Here is a 20752-nt window from a genome sequence, read left to right on the forward strand (position 1 = left end):
AAAATGCTTTGCGTTCAGTTTCATTCTGTGAGTTCGACTGAGCTTGACTAAATGTATTTTCGCCTTACGCGACTTGTTCTCTCTCTGTTGGCAGTGTGTAATGCAGCTGGTTAGAAATTAGAGTATTATTTTGTAAAGTGTGTACCAAAAGTTTGTCATGAGCTGCTTTAGGGGCTGTTTAGGGTGTGGGTTGGTTTGATATTTCCTCCTTGCAGATCAAATCTGTATTCATTTTTGATGTTGTGTCTTATTTTGTGAAAAGAAACATTCTTGTCATTTATTTATGAATAACTAATAACCGTCTCAGTTTAACATTGGGAAAAAATGTGTCGAAAGGAACAAACTGTCCTATAAGTACAGTAACCATGAACATAGTCAAACCAAAGAGGTCAAACTTTTACAGAAACATACAGGAAGTGCCTCCACATTTTCAAGTAAGCAGCACTTTGCTCCGACGAAAAGTAAAAAGAAAGGGGGAAAGCCAGTGTCAAGACTGCACCATTCTAATTCAATTAGCTGCCACGGCCCAGTTTCGGTAGGCCACTGTGGATTGTTTAGGTATCATCTGTCCGAGTCTCTGATAACGCAGGGGGCAAGTGGAGGTCTCTCCAGGAGAAAAATTCCTCCCGATGTTCGCCTTTAAATCGATTTCGGAAATTTTATTTTAATAATAATTTTTATATTTTTAATTTTCAGAGCTTGTTTTTAATCCGAATATAACATATTTATATGTTTTTGGAATCAGAAAATGATGAAAAACAAGATAAACTTAAATTTGGATCGTTTTGAATTTTTTTTTTTTTTCAATTTTCAGATTTTTAATGACCAAAGTCATCAATTAATTTTTAAGCTACCAAGCTGAAATGCAATACCGAAGTCCGGCCTTCGTCGAAGATTGCTGGGCCAAAATTTCAATCAATTTGATTGAAAAATGAGGGTGTGACAGTGCCGCCTCAACTTTTACAAAAGCCGGATATGACGTCATCAAAGGTATTTATCGAAAAAAAGAAAAAAACTTCCGGGGATATCATTCCCAGGAACTCTCATGTCAAATTTCATAAAGATCTGTCCAGTAGTTTGGTCTGAATCGCTCTACACACACACACAGACAGACAGACAGACACACACACACATACACCACAACCCTCGTCTCGATTCCCCCCTCTACATTAAAACATTTAGTCAAAACTTGACTAAATGTAAAAAGAAGGCCTTCTTCTTCTTCTTGTCGTTCGCTGTTAGATCGTCAGTCCGGACTGCAGGGTGAAACGTGCTGTCCTCTAGAAGGCATTCATAACAGGCAAATGTACAGAGCTCGAGATTATGACCAGATCGTGTCTGTTTAAAAAGTCTAAAAAGGGGGGATTCCGATGTGCCACTGCGAAAAATAGATTGAAGAGAACTGGATGTCAGCACTATAAGGACTACACATTTTAATATATTGTCACAATGTGACAGTGAAAAACTTGTGGGGTTGTAAAAGTGCAGAAAGAGAAACATATGCCTCGCCCTAATGTCTATGTGTGGTTTTTTGTTTTTTTTGTTTTTTGGCATTGCGATAATTGTCTATCTTTTTTTTTTTTTTTTCCAAACAATTTTATTCAAATAAATAACATTTGTATGTTAATTGGTTGCTGCATAATCCAGGACAATAAAATGTTCTGAATCTGGAGTTTGTGGAGTGTTTTATTATATTGTATATCAGTGTGTGTGTGCGTGTGTGTAAGAGAGAGAGAGAGCGAGAGCAAGAGCACTGAGAGTGCAGTCTGAAGTTCATGGTCAACATCCAAAACAAAACTGACAAAATTCATTCCAATTTACAGGTCAGATTTATTTAAACTAAAAGTAACAATTTCAAATATACTGCAGATTTTGCAGATGACAAGCAGCCAATGCAAAACTATCAAATAGGTACATGCAGCAGAATCATATCTGTTGCTGTCAGAGGAAAAAAACAACTCTTACTATTACTACACTAGTTTAATTTAATCTCACTAAGTTACCTCTTCGCTTTTGTGTTCAGACCAGTTCAATGGAATTTTTAAAGCATGCAAACAAAAACATGTCGGTTTTTTTTAGATAGTCACACACATCAACACTAAAACCCCATAACCCCCTTGCTCCTTTTTACATGTCTTTAAGTGTACACACACGCATTCTCTCTCTCTCTCTTTCTTTTTTATGAACAGTCTGACAACAGTATGCCTTCTTTCTCTCAAAATCATTCACTGGCATGCACTCTAAAAAGTCTCACAGCTGACATATATTCCAGAAGGGGCGAACAATGATGTGCCAAAATAAATGCACATGCAAAATTGCAACACTTTACTTGCAGACCAAAAAAGAAGGCATTCTTCACAACACCCGCACACTCTCTCTTTCACGCGCACACACACACTCTCTTTTTCTTTTCATCTCTCTCTCTCTCACGTGCACACACACACACACACACACACACACACACTCTCTTTTTCTTTTCATCTCTCTCTCTCTCACGTGCACACACACACACACACACACACACACACAGAGTGTGCCACTAGCTGTGTCGTAGAAAGTAGTCGATGACAGCGGAGAATGCGGCAAAACCAGCGGCTCCAATAATACCAGGCTTCAATCCAGCTGCACACAAAAAGTAAATTTAAGGCACACATTCCTGTGAACGAAAGTTTGGCGCATCATCTCAGATCTGGCCTGGCTTTTACATGCAGGGTTCATACAGACACCTGACAGTGAAATTCAAGGAGTATTCAAGGAGTATTTCCGGTATCCCAGCTCCACCATGGCAGGCTCCAGAGAATCAATCAGGGTGGTTGCATAAGCATGTCCAAGAAATTTGGAAGCGTAGTATTCCGTTTGGACTTGCTGCCCGTTCCAGCAACGAACAAAAATGTCAAGTTGTTTCATTTTGCTGAAAAACTTTAATATTAACATTTTTTGTTGTTGCCTGCACTTCAGAATTCAAGGAGGTTAAACACAAGAATGACCATTTTCTCCAAATTCAAGGAGATTCAAGGTCCTTGAAAAGGGGGGTTGAAAATTCAAGGGGATTCAAGGAGATTCAAGGAGCGTACGAACCCTGTACATGGGATAAGACCATCCCTCCACTGAAACCAACACTCTGACTGCTTGATGTGAGTTTGATGAAAGAGTTTTTTAAAAATGCATTGGAAATGAATGCATACAAAATTCTCACTGTGCACATGCTGTTTGGGGTATTTTACCAACTGGAGGGGTGGTCATACCCCATCTGAAAGCATCGCCAGATTGAAAACGGAGAGCGAAATTGATTACACTTGAACTTAGTTGAAGGATTGTGCCTTTAACAAAACATACAAGAAAATTAAAATAAATAAGATTTTTGTTCTCACATCAGTCGAAAACCCCTACAAAAATAAATGTGACAAAATCAGGTCTGACAAAGAAGAGAGTCTTAAACCAGTGCAATATTAACAAAGGTTTTGAAGACATTTTTTTAAAAGCAAGGTCTTATACAGACAAACAAAAACCAACAGCAACAAAATTGCGCAAGACTGTATCAGAAGCAGTTGTTTCCCCTTTCACAATCCACTTCTTCAGCGTTCCAGAATTGTTCTGGTTACGTGTGAGCTCGTTTGCCCATTTGGGTTCCCCACACTATACTCTGAGAGCATAGTCAGCTCACTCCGCTTTCGTTGAGTAGGCATGCTGGGTATTTTCGTGTTTCCATAACCCACCGAACTCCGACATGGATTACATGATCTTTTCCGTGCGCACTTGGTCTTGTGCTTGCGTGTACACACGAAGGGGGTTAAGTCACTAGCAGGTCTGCACATAAGTTGACCCGGAAGATCAGAAAAATCTCCACTCTCAGGCATGTGAATTGAAAAAAGTAAAAAAGGCTGAAAATCTGTAAGTAACAGCAAAGTCGACGGCGCGAAACGCCTAGTCTTACTAGGGGGTTCCGCCGGAATTTTTGTTTCTCCAAAGAACCCAAATGGTGCAATTTGGTGTCATCGGAGCTCCAAGTTTGCCATTAAATTCAGTTTTTAGAACCATTTTTGCCTCCACCATTTATTTTTTCGGCGGACACTTTTGCTTTTTCGGCGGAATAAAAAAATATTTCGGCGGAAATTTGCCTTTCGGCGGACAATTCCCTTGCCTGACTCTTAACCCATCAGGCGGCAGCGACCGGGATTCGAACTCACGACCTCCCGATTAGGAGGCCGACGTCTTACTACCACGCCACTGCGCACAACCCACTGATGAATAGCTTGTATTTACCCCAGTTAACTTTGGTTTTGACAGCAGTTCCTTTTGATAAAAACACCAACAACATTAAATCTTAACAATTACAGAGAAAAGGAGAGATAGACAAAGCTAGAGAGAGACAGAGAAAAAAACAGAGGGTGACAGAGAGAGGTAGAATTAAACAGAGCATTGTCAATGCAGTTCTGCTGGATAAAGGGTGTTGCTGTCTGGTTTCTTAGCACCCTGGGGTCAACACCTATTAAAAATGTGTAAACACTTGTGAAACTATGCAGTACAAACTCAGCATCATAGTGTTTTTATAACCCTGGAATGCTCAGATAATTATACCATACCTCTGAAGCCGATGACACCCCCCACAATCGCTCCAGACAATGTTCCGTTGGCAAGGTCACTCTTTCCACGATACTGCAAGAAAAAAAAACATAAAAAAATTAAAATAACATATTTTGCTATATATGGTAGACCCTCCCATGTAAACATGCTCAAATAAACATATCATTTGACCACATATATGCCTATTATTCATGTTTAAATGTACTAAAAATCAAACAGCTATGACGAGTACAGACATTAACTCACTGATTCTAGCAAGCACTCAGTGCCGGCAAACATGGCGCCAATCATGGCAAAGTTCTTGCCGTACGACAGGGAACGGTTCTTCATCTCCTTCAGAACCATGCGAGTCGTCGGCGTCTCTGTCGTCATTGTAGACATGGGATCAACACCAGCAGTGAACAGTCCGAACGCTCCTCCCAAGGCAAAACCTAAGACAACAAAAACAGACATAAGGAGGCATGTCTGGTGCTGATAGCATATCATCAGCTGCACTTTTGGCAATGATGTAAAAATGTCCCATTCATATTCACTTTAATTCTGAAGTCAGCTATCATTCAATTTCAAGTGATTAAATTGCAAAGACACAAATAATGTTTTCAAGAGAGAGAAAAAAACCTATATCTGCATACAGCATTTTATTTATTTTATAAACATGCATCCTTTTTACTGGTATTGTTCCCTGACTAAAAGTAAAAGAACAATTAATTAATTTAATAGGCCAGTTGGACCTGGACTGAAAATATTTTGAGTCCCTTGTTTACAGTTTAGTCAGAATTACAAAGAGATCCTACATATCAAAACTATTGGACGGTTGACTGGCCAGGGGTCAGAACTATGTTTCAGATCAACAACGTATGCGTCAATGTCTGAAGAAGGGCTGAGAACAACTCTGCTTTTAGTTTTAACAGGACCTGCCTACCCCAAAAATTACAAGGAGTAATGAGCCCAGCCAAAAAGAGTAATCTGGTGGTAGAAAGAGTAGTTTTTTGTTGCCAAAAGTAACGGACATCGGTGGGTGTGACTAAAAGGAGAACCCAAATAAAGAATATGACACTACCTTGCCTGTGGGGTCCTGATTTGGCCTATATATGGTCCGCTTGACCCAAAAAGCAACAACTAACTAACTAACTACCTTGCCTGTAGACATCCTCAATTTTCTCCCAGCGGAGAAATAGTTGTTCATTAAAGTCTTGCAGGACACAAACATTCTTCTGCACACTTTCTGTTCATATTCAGTTGCTTCGCAAAAATAAAATGTCATTGATTTTATCAAATTGTGAAGTCAGTCAAAACGACCCTAGAACACAGCACTGGGAAACTACACTGATTGAAACGATCTAGAATGACGAAAGCAAATTATGTCATGTGCTCGGCGAGAGCAAAAATACGGATCGGATTTATATCGGGACGAAATATTCAAATGCAAAAAATCGTACTTTCGGTTTCTTAAAAATCTTATTTCCATCGCGGAAAGCGTAGTGGCGTAGTTTGGAATAAAAATCGTAGTAAATTACGCCCAAATCGTAAGGGTAGGCAGGTTTGGTTTTAGCCGCAAGAATTACAAGCGCTAGCACTAGCAGAATAGCACAAACCTCAGCCATAGATTTTCCGAAAAAGAGTTTTCAGAACGGATAATTTCATTTACACACAGTGACACAGACACACACAGACAAACATACACACAGTGACACACACACACACACACACACACACACACACACACACACACACACACACACACACGGATGCTGGACTCCCTTGGGTGGCAGTCTCTGGAGGAGCGCAGGAAGCTTGCCCGCCTATCGATGCTCTACAAGATCACGAACAGCATCATCCACTGTCCGGGCATCAAGTCGAAGCTGGCCCCTTTACCACCACGCCAGCGAAGAGGCCATTGCCAGCAGTTCGGCCTCATCACCTGCCGCACTCAGTATCGGAGTGCCGCTTTTCTACCCAGCACAGTGAAGGACTGGAACTCTCTACCAGCAGCTGTCGTCGAGGCCCGCACTGTCGACACCTTTGTGTCGCGCGCCTCGCACTAAACCAGCAGCCACTGTGACTCATGTCCCCTCCCCCCCATACTCCCCAACCTGTGAATTTTAATGGACTTTGGATGCTGGAAACGCTACTTTATTGGACTTGCGCAACATCCCATCAAGTGCCGAAATAATCACTACTGTTGATTGTGGGCAGTAATGGAAAGACAAGACAAGACAAGACACACACACACACACACAGAATCTGACGAACAAAACCAAAACAACAACACCAACAAAGTTCAACCAGACTGTTGACACCTTCAATCTCTCCTCCATCGCTGATATCATCGATTTCGAGCATGAGCCATGACGTGTTGTATTCTTCTAGTTCTACCCTTACCCATAACACAACTTGCAGTTGACTTGAACATGCACGACTCAAAGATGGAGTGTACGAAAACTTCTTCCTTGGTCTGTGTAGGTTGAGGAATTCCAAACGCCGGTAAACCTGAAGGTGGCCTTTTGTCCTCTCCGATGATACGCGAGATAATTTTCAAATCGAACTGGCCGATATCCCCATGGTCAATTTGCCCTTGGTCGTTCGGACTCGGATACATGTTGTTCCTGGGGACGGCCATCTTGAATATTTTGTCAGGGTAGATTACTCTTGTGGCTCAGGGTGAAGGTAGCTGACCCCAAGAGGTGAAGGTTACCTGACGACTGCCAAAATGGCGATCACGGAAGGGAGAGGAGCTCCCTCTCTCAATATGTTGCTCATTTTCTTCTTGTCATTCCACTTTTTTGCTCAATCCGTGACTGGGAGACACAGTCTCAGGCTCAGAAGAAGCATCGACACCAGTCGCTACACCCATTACGACGAGATGGAGACTTTGCTCAAAAACTTCGTATCACAATATCCAACTTTGACGAAACTTCACAACATTGGCACTAGCGTGGAAAACCGGACTTTGTGGGCCTTGCAGATAACCGACAAAGTGAACGAGACGGAACCAGGAGAGCCTATGTTCAAGTACGTGGGCAACATGCACGGCAACGAAGCGGTTGGTCGTCAGCTCTTGATCTACCTGATCCAGTACCTCCTGGAACAGTACCCACTAAATGAGCGTGTAAAAAAAATAGTGGACAGTACTAACATTTTCATCATGCCCACCATGAACCCAGACGGGTTCGAGGAAGCTCAGGAAGAGGATTGTACTGGAGTCAGGGGTCGTCCCAACGCTAACAAGCAGGATCTCAATCGCGATTTCCCGGACCAGTTCATCCCGCATAGCCTAAACCGACAAGTTCAACCCGAAACTAGGGCCATCATCCAATGGATTGAGAGCCAACCGTTCGTTCTTTCGGCCAACCTGCATGGAGGCAGTGTGGTGGCCAGTTACCCGTTCGATGACTCTAAGAGCCATCAGATCGAAGGGTTTAACAGTGCTACCCCGGATGACGCTGTCTTTCGCCTGCTGGCCCACACGTACGCCAACAACCATGCTCTCATGCACAAAGGAAATCTCTGTCCTCGAGACACTTTCCCTGGTGGTATCACCAACGGTGCGCATTGGTATGATGTCCCAGGTGAGTTATGAAATATGATGTTTTTTTTGGTTTTTTTAAACAAGACTTACATTGTTATAAAGTTAAACCAAGGATTAAACTTATGTTATACAGTGGAAGTTGGAACCCCCCTTTTAGGACCTAAAAAAATCTGACAAAATCAGGTCTTAACAAGTCGCGTAAGGCGAAAATACAATATTTAGTCAAGTAGCTGTCGAACTCACAGAATGAAACTGAACGCAATGCAACGCAGCAAGACCGTATACTCGTGGTCCACCGCTCACGGCATAGGCAGTGAAATTGACAAGAAGAGCGGGGTAGTGGTTACGCTATGCTGCATAGCACGCTTTTCTGTACCTCTCTTCGTTTTAACTTTCTGAGCGTGTTTTTAATCCAAACATATCATATCTATATATTTTTGGAATGAGGAACCGACAAGGAATAAGATGAAAGTGTTTTTAAATTGATTTCGAAAAAAAAATTTTGATAATAATTTTTATATATTTAATTTTCAGAGCTTGTTTTTAATCCGAATATAACATATTTATATGTTTTTGGAATCAGCAAATGATGGAGAATAAGATAAACGTAAATTTAGATCGTTTTATAAATTTTTATTTTTTTTTACAATTTTCAGATTTTTAATGACCAAACTCCAAAGTCATTAATTAATTTTTAAGCCACCAAGCTGAAATGCAATACCGAACCCCGGGCTTCGTCGAAGAGTACTTGACCAAAATTTCAACCAATTTGGTTGAAAAATGAGGGCGTGACAGTGCCGCCTCAACTTTCACGAAAAGCCGGATATGACGTCATCAAAGACATTTATCCAAAAAATGAAAAAAACGTTCGGGGATTTCATACCCAGGAACTCTCATGTCAAATTTCATAAAGATCGGTCCAGTAGTTTAGTCTGAATCGCTCTACACACACACACACAGACACACACACACACGCACATACACCACGACCCTCGTTTCGATTCCCCCTCGATGTTAAAATATTTAGTCAAAACTTGACTAAATATAAAAAGAAAGGACTGTCTTTAAATTAGGGTAAATTTACAGAGGCTGTGGATAAAAAGTTTAAAAAAACCAGGGTCTTACTCTTAAAATAATAATTATAATAATAATAAATGAGCATTTATATAGCGCAACATCATAACTTTACAATTACGCTCTTTGCGCTTGTCAAAGGGAGGACGTCTTAAATTTGGGGCCTTAAAAGGGGGGTTTCAGTCTATCACTGTAGCATTTTATTTATATTATACATTTCTTTCACTTTAGGGATCCTTATAGGCGGACCAACCAACGAGATTAGCTAGTTGCTCTGTATAGGAATTTCCTCAGTAATTGAAGAAGAAGTCTGCGTGTCATTTTTACTTTAGTTTTTATGAAAGAATTTGGCGTCAGATTTATTAATAATTTGACCTGGTTCACTACAGCAACTAGCTGTCTGCAGCTCATCAGTGCATTGTTTGGGAGAAAGTGTGTGTTAATTTTATTTACTTTAGCTTCTTTTTTGTCATTGATCACAGCTCTTGGATCATTGTCACATTGCAACCGTAGTTGATTGGAGAACGTGGAGAAAGAGTGTGCAATACTGATACTATTTTTAAGAATGTTAAACGAAGGTGACAACAGCTATTTATAGTAGTATTACAGTGGAACGTACACTCCTTTCTTCATACTAAAAATTGTTTTCGACAAAGGAAATAGTATGGTTGATAGCTGACATTATTGAATAACGGAAATTATTCAGAGACACACAAAACAGATAATCTATCAACCACATGTTATACCCCCCAAAAAAAATCTGTGTCGGGATGAATTCTCAACCTTCAGTACTATTAAAATTATTTTGGGGAGAGGGATAATTTGGTTTAAGTAAATTGCAGGGTTTGATCAGCCCGCTGAGTTTAATTCTGATATGGCTCATTTTTATCTTTTAAATTTTGTATACGTGGCGAGTTAATCAGTTAGTAAAGCAAACCCTGTAGTTATTATTAAAACAACTACTACCACTACTCATACCTAACAGGGAGTCGACCAATTCAAAACTGATTGACTCATTGAGCCACAGCAAAGAAGCAGCTTCAGCTTTACTTTGTACACTCAGTTTTATTAAATAATTGTAAACCATGTCGCTGAATAAATCTAATTCTAAAGTCACGTGGTGGGACTGTTAGTGTTACTCATAACCCATCCCTGTTTAGCCAGCACAGCATGCATCATGAAATTGAAGTATTACTATTAATGACGACAGACAGATTGGGAAGATCAATAGATGTTTATCTCAGCCCACGTATACAGACTATTAGTATTAAGATAAGCAAGACAACGGGCACAGGTGTTGGTGACAGGTGAGACACAGTGTGGTTGAAGAACACAAAGCTATAATTGCAAAAATGTGCAATTATAGACCAAAGACAAACTCTGGAAATAACTCTGTTGGATTTTGTATGGGTTGTGGAAGAGTGAATAGAGCATTCTTAAACTGCTCTGTTATCTGACCTCTTATCAGTTGATTCGTTGATGACACAACCATTTGTCGAGGATAGCGTAGGCACCCGGTCTGCTCCCCGCCTAAAAAAGGCCAGTGCCGTTCCGTCTTCGAGGGACTGCGTGGGTTTCATTTCGGAGTTTTCCTTCTCCTAGACGAGTTTCCTTCCATGGATGATGAGCCTCCTCTACCCTCGTTTTGAATTCAGAGTGGTCTTCTCTTAGGATAGCCGCCCACCAGGGTTGACGAGCCTATCCTGCCCGGCTATTTGACCCATAGCTGGAGGTTGGTTCGTGGGCACCTGGGCGTTTCCACACACCTGTGGGCCCGCATGCCGCACGTCTAGGGGCCAACCTCCTCCGAGTCCTTGTAGTCTAGCCTGGGGCCTTGCGGTACCCAGTTTACGCCTGTCGCCGCGATGGAGGCACTACATAGGGCTTGTTGTGGAGAGGTTATTGTACTGGCAGGAGAGACTGACGCATTCTGCTCTCTTTTCGCATTGTCCTAAAAAGGACAGACGGTGCTAGCCAGCGGTGAGGGCTGAAAGCGAGAAGTGACAAGCACAAGACACTTCGCCAACACACTAGACACGTCACACAACCGTTTGGCAGGCTCTTATCAGTGGAGCAGTCTTAGCTCATGTGAAGACATTCTCTGAGTGATTCATCAAACTTCGTTCTTGTTTTAGTCTGGGTTTTTTTGTTTGTGTCGGTGCATGTTTTCCAGGCTACTGTAGTAGTAGTAGTACTTGTACTTGTAGTTGTATAGTAGTACAAACATGTATCTATTATGCACACAAATATTGCTCAGTGGCGCATTTTCCCCTTCGGGTTGGCCTACATTTTGTTTACAAGCTAGACGGGCGCAGTGGTCTAATGGTAAGATACCGGCCTCCCAAGTGGAAGGTTGTGGGTTCGAATCAATAGGACATTTTTTTTCTGGCACCAATTTTCATTTTGGCGAAATGTTGCTTTTTGTGAGAAAAAAACGCGAAGGGAGGCAACTGTCAACCGGCTTGGAGCATTCAGAGTTGCGACCCTTGGAAGCTCTCTATAAAAAGCACATGTATACAGTCTCCCCAAGTTTCGTCTGCTTGGAGAGACAGATCGCTTCGCGAAACATCGATAAAATAGCAATCAAACTACTGTAAATTGGAAAGTACTGACAATGTACGGATCAAATGAAAGCACAATCGGACAATGACCATTTTGTGACAAAAACTATAGGACATATGTCCTCTTGCATGAAAAATGTATGGGACATTTGGAAAAAATATCCGTGTTTGTCCGATGTCCGACCACAGGCGGAAGGTATCGTCCACTGGACTACTACTATCACAGAGTCTTTCTGTGATAGTAGTATTCCAGTGGACGATACCTTCCGCCTGTGGTCCGACGTGGATGTGAGCCCCTGCCATAGGTTCCCAATAGAGGGTTGTAGTTTGAAATTGCGTGAGGCTTTGTGAAAACGACTTCTTATCTTTGGTTTTGAATCAGAGTTCCACACTTGCAAAAAGAAAACAGGGCCTTAAACAGGAGGGAGTATTTCAAACCAGGGGTCTTAAAAAGGAGGGTTCCGCTGTATCATAAATATTTACCTGTGGCTGTCTGCATACATGTATGTTGTCACTGACGCCTAATGTTCCTTAGTTGAGGATAATGGATTGCAATGTATGTCAGGGCATAGACCAAATAGCCTGGACCGCCAACTCGACATGTGACCCTTCGGGGTTACGACGCTCGACTTTCAGGGGCGCTTAGCGTCCGGTTTGAAAGGCCAGCGATTCGAAGACAGTGAAAAGAAAGCACGCTCCAGTTATTTGTGACAATGGGAGGTGACAATGAACTGGATTTTCCTCCCGCAGTGGGGCACTGCGGTTATGAAATTAAAAGCCCCTCCTGTTTTTGGAACCGCAGGAGCTTTCTAGTTTGCTGTTAGGTAGATTTTTGGTTCCTCTTTCCTGTCATGCTCTCTTTTTCTTCATGAATTCTTTTCTTTTTTCTGCCTTCTTGCTCATTCACCTGTATTTTTTCCAAAAATCTCTTCTCTTGCCGCTTGTCTCGCGATTCATGTATAGTTTAATCTGTTAGTGTTCTGATGTAAGTCCAGCAGTAGATAGGTTAAGCCTATTTTAACATACTGGAAACTGGTAATCTTCCAGTAGGTATTAATTTAGTTTTACTAAAGCCTGCTGGGACACAAGTAATGGGTTAGTGCATTTGTAAACAGGAATCGCTTGACAAGTGGCCCCCTTCATCCCCCCCTTCCTCGTCCTGATATGGCTCTGCGTAGTCGGCTGGACGTTAAGCAACAAACAAACAAACAAACAAACAAACTGGATTTTCCAAAACTCCAAACTAAACTTAACAAAACTCATCGAAAAAAATGTTCCATATGCACTTTAGCTGAGTTTATTTTAGCATTTTCAGAACTTACCTCGGCAACTTCGTCCAGTTTACAATCGACACCGGATATGACATCCACCTGATTTCTAAAAGGCCATGTAAGCGTAGGTTCCTAAATGCGAGAGGCCGCTACCTCGTAATAGAGAGAAAGAGCGGAGAGAGAGCTTGTTGGCGGTCCAGGATAAATGGTCTATGGTCAGGGTAACTTTATTCTATGAAATCTAATCATCAAAGTTACTTTGGGTGAGATGAACTACTGTAGTTAAAAAACAGTTAAAAAACAAAATAATTATGTACTAGCTTCTTCTTTTGTAATTCTTTTGTTTTTTAACTTCATTCTATGAGTTTGTGTGCTTTGTTGTTGTATTAAGTTTTGTTTTTGTTTTTTTGAGTTATTTAAGTATTATGAAATAGAGTTGGACCCATATATTTTTCCTGTTGCTTTTTCTGTTTACGTAACTTTCATTGACTTTCATTAAAATACTAGCAAAACACAGTGACTTCAATGATACCATCACACATTACAGACACTGTGAAAATCACATGCTCATAGGTCATTATGCACAAATGCACAGACTCCCTCTCTCGCATTTATTTGCTCTCTAAAATGGTGATCGACTCACCTCTCCCAAAACCTTAGCACAATATTAACACACACTCTCTTTCTCCCATTGCTCTCCCTGAGACTCTATATCTTGAACCGCCCCCTCCCTCCCCCCACGCACGAGCACACACAGTCACACACACACATCCAGTGTACCAAACTAAAAGTTGTACAACATGGTGTGGATGAAATTTGCTAAATTATGCTAATTCCAATGCTCATGCATTTTAACGATTGTTATTCACTCAGGTCATTGGTTTCCCATAACTCTCACTAAACACTCTTGTTGTGCATTTTGTATTATTTAGAACACTATTTATAATATTTTGTCCCAAGTTGTTTTTTGCGGACTTATCCTTTATGATGCTCTTCCTCATTTGGTTTTGATTAACATTTTATAAATAATATGACGCAATATTGCAGGGTTCGTACGCTCCTTGAATCTCCTTGAATCCCCTTGAATTTTCAACCCCCCTTTTCAAGGACCTTGAATCTCCTTGAATTTGGAGAAAATGGTCATTCTTGTGTTTAACCTCCTTGAACCTCCTTGAATTCTGAAGTGCAGGCAACAACAAAAAAATGTTAATATTAAAGTTTTTCAGCAATTTATATTGATTGTGTGCGTGTTGTGTGCAAGTCGTGTGTCGTCTGCCATCATGCGAAGGGAAGTTGAAACCGATTACTTCCCCTTCATCCAGGTAGCTTTTAGCGCCATTTCTGAAGAAGCAGTGTGTCGATTTTTTAACCCACGATGGCTGGAGGAAAAGGAATGCAAGGATTGGATCCAGCGGGATTGCGACAAATACAAGGCTTTTTGCAAATGCTGCAAAGCACGTGTGGATATTTCAGTGATGGGCGAGTCAGCCCTGGTTAGCCACGGAAAGGAAAGAAACACACAAATAATTTAAAAGCGTCTGCACCTGTAGTCCCGATTGCAAACTTCTTTTCTGTAACGTCATCGCAAAGCTCTCAGTCTGCTTCTGTAACTGCAACCCCGGGTCCCGCGATGCCAACGTCCTCTCGGACTCTTTCATCATTTTGCACCAAGACCGATGTTTTAAAATCGGAAGTCATGTGGACAATGAACGCTGTGAACTCGCACTACAGTTTCAAGTCGTGTGAGAACAACTCCAAACTGTTCCAGGCAATGTTCCCCGACAGCCAAGTAGCGAAGGGATATCAATGTGGCGAGGGGAAGACCAGGTATCTAAGTACTTTCGGCCTTGCGCCATATTTTCATTCGCTGCTGAAAAAACGAGTGAAGGAGGAATCCGGATACGTTCTTCTGTTCGACAAAACGTTGAACAAGCACATCAAAATGAAGCAACTTGGCATTTTTGTTCGTTGCTGGAACGGGCAGCAAGTCCAAACGGAATACTACGCTTCCAAATTTCTTGGACATGCTTATGCAACCACCCTGATTGATTCTCTGGAGCCTGCCATGGTGGAGCTGGGATACCGGAAATACTCCTTGAAAACTCCTTGAATACTCCTTGAATTTCACTGTCAGGTGTCTATATGAACCCTGGATTGGTTTCAGGTGGAATGGAGAACTACAACTATCTGAATATAAACTCTCACTAAATACTCTTTTTGTACATTTTGTACACTATTATCTTTTGTCCCAAATTGTTTCCTAATAGCTGACTTATCCATTGAGCGATCTGCCTCATTTGGTTTTGATTAACATTTTATAAATAATATTATGCAATATTGGTTTCAGGTGGAATGGAGATCTACAACTATCTGCATATAAACTCTCACTAAATACTCTTTTTGTACATTTTGTACACTATTATCTTTTGTCCCAAATTGTTTCCTAATAGCTGACTTATCCATTGAGCGATCTGCCTCATTTGGTTTTAATTAACATGAAATAAATAATATGACGCAGTATTGGTTTCAGGTGGAATGGAGGACTACAACTACCTGCACAGCAACTGCTTTGAGATCACGGTGGAGCTGTCATGCTGCAAGTACCCCCCTCGCACTCAGCTGACACAGGAGTGGGACAACAACAAGGAGGCTCTGTTGGCTTACCTGGAAAAGGTGTGTGGAGAGGGGGGTGGGTGGGGGTGGGAGGTTTTCAGGTGTGTCTAAAAGTGTGCAGCGAGGGAGAGGAGATGGGCACCGCCCTCATAAAAAGCTGGCCCCCAGAAAAGTGGAGATCTCTAACATCTCTCTCCCCTACGACCAGATGGTTATGGGAATACCTTTACCTTTACCTAAAAGTGTGAAGCAGAATGAGAGAGTCATATGTGTATTTGTGAATATATGCACATAATTTGATGTAGCATATATTGATAACAACAAGGAGGCTCTGCTGGCTTACCTGGAAAAGGGTGGTGGGGGGAGGGGTGCTGTGTGCAGGTGTATATAATTATACCGAGAGCAAGATGGGAGCTCTCCTGTGAATGTCTGTGTGTGTAATGTGCACATTATTTGCAGCACAAAAACAACAAGGACAACCTGGTTTTGCTACTGCAAGATGACCCGGAACAGATGTGCGATAAAGGGGGAGGGGGGGGGGGGGGTGTACAGAGGAAGGTTGATGGGGTTGTGAGTGTATGTGTGTGTTGGTGAATGGGCGTTTGGAATGAAGGGGGGGGGGGGGGGGGGGGTATGATAATGAGTGTCTGAGAGAGAAACTGGTCTAGAGCTTGAAGGTGTGTGTTGTATGTTGAAGATTCTGAATCTATTACAATTGTATTTGGTATGCAGAAGCAGTTTGTAGCACTATTATGAACATTCCCTTGCGGAGTTGTGCAAATATCCTGACCGCTAAGTTTGGATTTGTCATCACTTAGAGGGACAAAAATTAGATAATATGGTTCACATTAAATAATGTTGCACAGCCTAAAGAACTTTAAAGTGATCCTGCTTGTTTGGAGAATTAAAAAAAAAAGAATTATTCTTTTTGTAGGTCTAATCCGCGTTTTGTTTTAATACAGGTGCATATCGGCGTCAAAGGTTTCATCCAAGATGCGGACTCAGGCACCGGCATTCCAAACGCCATTATCAGTGTGGATGGCATCGCTCACAACGTCACCTCGTGGACGTTCGGCGACTACTGGCGCCTCCTGGTACCAGGGAAATACAACGTTAGGGTGTCCGCTCCTGGGTAAGTTATGGAGTTTGTAAGCATCATGAATTGAAACATGTACAAAAGGAATTAAATGAATGAGTTGATAAGTAGGCAAATAAAAAATTAAGAAAATGGATCAATAAACCATCAGTAAGTAATATGTTCAATGCACTCAGGGGACTCACAATTTGTCATTCCCACCTTACTTATCATAGTTACCATAGTTACTGCCAGTGAAAATTAAATCTGTGATGTGAAGAACAAGAATGTTCTTCACATTTGAGGTCTAGTGTATAAGGCATTTTCATGCTTGGTAACAGCTAGGTACCGTATTTGACGGATTACAAGACGCACCGTTTTATAGGCCGCACCTCCTACTTTTAACAAAAAAATTGGGACGAGCCACGTATAGGCCGCGTCACTATATTAGCCGCCGTCGAAAAAAATATAATCAGATTGTGTCAATCAATCAAAACAACCAGGCAAACGAAAGTACGGTATTTGGCGAAATCGGCTCCGAGAATAAACAAGTGAAACAAAGAAGAAAAGTGAAAAAGTTTGAAGAAAAATATCACACACACAATTTGTAACCAACACACACATGTAGTCCCGCCCGGAATAAGCTTTTTTGGGATGATTTACGACTTTTGCGCACATTTCGAGCAGACGAAAACACAACATGGCGGCTCTCGCTCCTCCAACTATCGCGAGACACAAAAAAACGAAATCTCGCGCGCGCGAGATCCTGATACATCCGGTGTTTCTCTGTACGCTATCTTGTCACGACGACTTGTTGACAAACGAAGATTCGCGAAAGAAAAAGAAAAGCGCCGAGTCTTGAGTAGAGAGCTAATAAAGTACCGGTAATCGCTAATCGAGCGAAATGAAAATCCGCGGCGACTTCCATTAGGTGAATGCTACTCAAGTTTAGGTAACGTTTTAGCCGCATCTTTTCATTAGCCGCAATGCGATTTTTTTAGAAAAAAAGTCGCGGCTTGTAGTCCGTCAAATACGGTAAGTAAATCTGGCAATCTGCATGAAAGAGGAAACAGACATGAGACAGTAGCACTGTTTGTTTGGTCTGTCCTTTTTCTTTATTTTTTAAAGTTTATTTTACCTTTAGGGCTAAGTTTGGTCAGCTTATACACATCAAAATGTGTATGGCAGTTAAAACCACCAATCACACTCAATCATGAAAATCTTTCAACGACAACTAAAAGCTTCTGTCAGAGTCAAACGGTGGTCGTTGTCGCTCAGTATATGTCGGACAGTTTTTCACAGCTGTGACCACTACCAACAGCTGTGCATGCAAAATGCTTGAATATTATTTCCAGCAGCTGTGAACTGTAAGATGAGATTAGTGTACCCAAAGACAAGCGGTGCTGGTGCAAATGCTGCATAAAGCACTGGGGCAATATATTCAAGAAATTTGAATGGCAATAACAATTTTCATGTTTTTGAGGGGGGATGGGGGGGGGGGGGGGGGGTCCATTATTTATTTGCAGTCATATTTATATCAGGATTTTGTATTTCCTGCTACACGAACCCATTCACCCCAAAGGTATCACACACGATTGGAACTATGCCCCCCCCCCCCCCCCTCCATCCCCCGTTTGAGATGCGTTCCTTTTTAAGACCCTTGTGGGGCGGGGATGTAGCTCAATTGGTAGCGCGCTGGATTTGTATCCAGTTGGCCGCTGTCAGCGTGAGTTCGTCCCCACGTTCGACGAGAGATTTATTTCTCAGAGTCAACTTTGTGTGCACTCTCCTCGGTGTCCGAACACCCCCGTGTGTACACGCAAGCACAAGACCAAGTGCGCACGAAAAAAGCCTGTAATCCATGTCAGAGTTCGGTGGGTTATAGAAACACAAAAATACCCAGCTTGCTTCCTCCGAAAACGGCGTATGGCTGCCTAAATGGCGGGGTAAAAAACGGTCATACACGTAAAATTCCACTCGTGCAAAAAACACAAGTGTACGTGGGAGTTTCAGCCCACGAACGCAGAAGAATAAGAAGAAGAAGACCCTTGTTTTCTCATATATATATTTTTTTTATCCAATTAGCCTATGTAAATCTACCCCCATTTTGAGATTCCCTCCTTTTTAAGACCTCATGACTTTTTCAGATTTTGGGGACTAGGTCTTAACACTTTCTACCCCACCTATGTTGACAAAGTTTTTTTTATAAAATTATAGCCGAGACCAGCTGTGCTGCAGCAGGTCACTCAGAATTGTTGTAACTGTGTAGTATTACTGTGTATCAACACGCTGGAATGCAGGCGTTTGATGGACGTTGAAGGAAGCGACTGAAGCTAATAGTCTGCGCGGATATATCCGTACCTGGTCAGACAGAGCTATATGAGTGGCTACGGATATATCCGTACCTGGGAGACAATCATGAATGAGTTAAAACGGGGGTTCCACTGTGTCATCAAAGCAACAACCATTCTTTCTGTGATTTGCAGCTACCATGATGCAGTGCAGCAAGACGTCATCGTCCCAGAAGGCAACAGCGGGGTCAAAGTTGACTTCCGTCTTCGCAGAAGCATCAGGTACCCAGACATAGTTGGCTAACTGCACTGTACATGCGATGTGTCCTTGTTTCGCATTTTGCATGCACAATAACCTGCGAGTGTCATGATGCATACGAGCTCCTTGCTTGTCCTAGTCAGCATAGATGCTTGCATGTATGCAGTAAAGCATTGTGCATTTTATTTCCGGTATGTGCTCTTAAATGTTGAATTGCAGAAACGGTTTTGTCTGTTACCTAAAGTTTGCAGTGTTGAAAATAAAATGCTTATGCTTGAATATGGTGTAAAAGCTTTGTGCATCTTGAGAAGTGTACTTCCTTTCTTTATTTTTCTTTTCTTTTTATTTAATCTCTTCAAACTTCACACACTTTTATGACCTCTAATGACGCCCAAACTTTACACAAGTCTGGTTGAGCTTTGTCAACTGTTATTGTTAAGGTCACAGTGGGGTCAAGTTCAGTTTAAAAACAAAAAGAAAATTATCCCTTTCTTGAAAGTTTTTAAAGCTAGTTGTTTTTTAAACAAATTTAATTGTCACATGCTAATGACATGTACATAAGTAAAATTCCACAGCAATTACAAAATTCTAATCCCTTACACACATACACACACACACACACACACACACACACACACACACACACACACACACACACACACACACACACACACACACACACACACACACACACACACACACACACAAACACACACACGCATACACACACGCATATATACACAAACACACACACACACACACAAATGCACACACACACACACACACAAATACACAATATATTTTATTTTAGTGCAAATCAAGTGCACCACAAACGGCAACAACAACGGCAATAAGAGACAACTGCAGCAAGATCTTACAGTGCAATACAAATATAATCGAGCAAGTTTTGTGAAAAGAATAAAACTAAGTCCGCTTTGTCAAATGCCATCTGTCACAATTATTTGATTCTAAAAGGATAACAGATGTGTTTGCATAGCTCACAAACGCTTTCTGCACCTGACAACCCCTTTATATTTCACACCATTGCAATGAAAATCCAGAAAAGCAATAAAAGTAATGAAAGTACAGAACACTGTCCCAGCTGTTGTTGTTAAAATTAACGTATGTGAATAAGCTTTATAAAGAGGTGCTCATGTCTTTGTGTCTTTGAAAATCAATAGTAATCTCCTCCTTGAAGATAAGGCACCACCGGATATGGTTAAGATTGTTTCAATGAACTGCAGTTAGAGTTGGAGTATATAGATAAGCAAATGTTCGCATCATGCGTGTGGGAGTGATATACTGTACTAATATTGTGTAATATTGGCTGAAATACATGTACATCCCTTATCTCTTATCATCCCCAAACTAGAAATAAGTGTGTGTGTGGGTGTGTGTGTATGTACGTGCGTGTGTGGGTGTGTGTGTATGTACGTGCGCGTGTGTGTGTGTGAGTGACCGTAGGACAGCAAGTTATAGTTTTTATGTTGTTAAT

General features: G+C 41.5%; 2 protein-coding genes across 4 annotated transcripts in view; one reads left to right on the plus strand and one right to left on the minus strand.

Annotated features, from left to right (window-relative positions):
- Positions 1 to 1810: 1810 nt before the first annotated feature.
- Positions 1811 to 7234, minus strand: LOC138976368 (mitochondrial import inner membrane translocase subunit Tim22-like). 3 transcript variants are annotated; one of them, XM_070349227.1, is made up of 5 exons: positions 6967 to 7234; positions 4831 to 5015; positions 4584 to 4656; positions 2531 to 2622; positions 1811 to 2446 (listed from the first exon to the last, which is right to left on the minus strand). In XM_070349227.1, exons 1-4 carry the CDS (start codon positions 7202 to 7204, stop codon positions 2540 to 2542), a joined length of 579 nt encoding a protein of 192 aa, XP_070205328.1. In that variant the 5' UTR covers positions 7205 to 7234; the 3' UTR covers positions 1811 to 2446; positions 2531 to 2539. The 3 variants fall into 3 exon arrangements, with proteins under 3 accessions (XP_070205328.1, XP_070205327.1, XP_070205326.1); XM_070349226.1 differs by having other exon boundaries at positions 1811 to 2433; positions 2512 to 2622; XM_070349225.1 differs by having other exon boundaries at positions 1811 to 2433; positions 2506 to 2622.
- A 16-nt stretch (positions 7235 to 7250) lies between these two features.
- Positions 7251 to 20752, plus strand: part of LOC138976369 (carboxypeptidase D-like) — a 59237-nt gene continuing 45735 nt past the window's right edge. Inside the window, exons 1-4 of the mRNA XM_070349229.1 lie at positions 7251 to 8153; positions 15550 to 15692; positions 16595 to 16764; positions 19194 to 19275. Of these exons, the coding sequence (XP_070205330.1) occupies positions 7295 to 8153; positions 15550 to 15692; positions 16595 to 16764; positions 19194 to 19275 (1254 nt within the window). The 5' untranslated portion in view covers positions 7251 to 7294. The remainder of the gene's footprint in view (positions 8154 to 15549; positions 15693 to 16594; positions 16765 to 19193; positions 19276 to 20752) is intronic.

Source organism: Littorina saxatilis, linkage group LG9, assembly GCF_037325665.1.
Source record: "Littorina saxatilis isolate snail1 linkage group LG9, US_GU_Lsax_2.0, whole genome shotgun sequence".
In the NCBI taxonomy this organism is placed as follows: Eukaryota; Metazoa; Mollusca; class Gastropoda; order Littorinimorpha; family Littorinidae; genus Littorina; species Littorina saxatilis.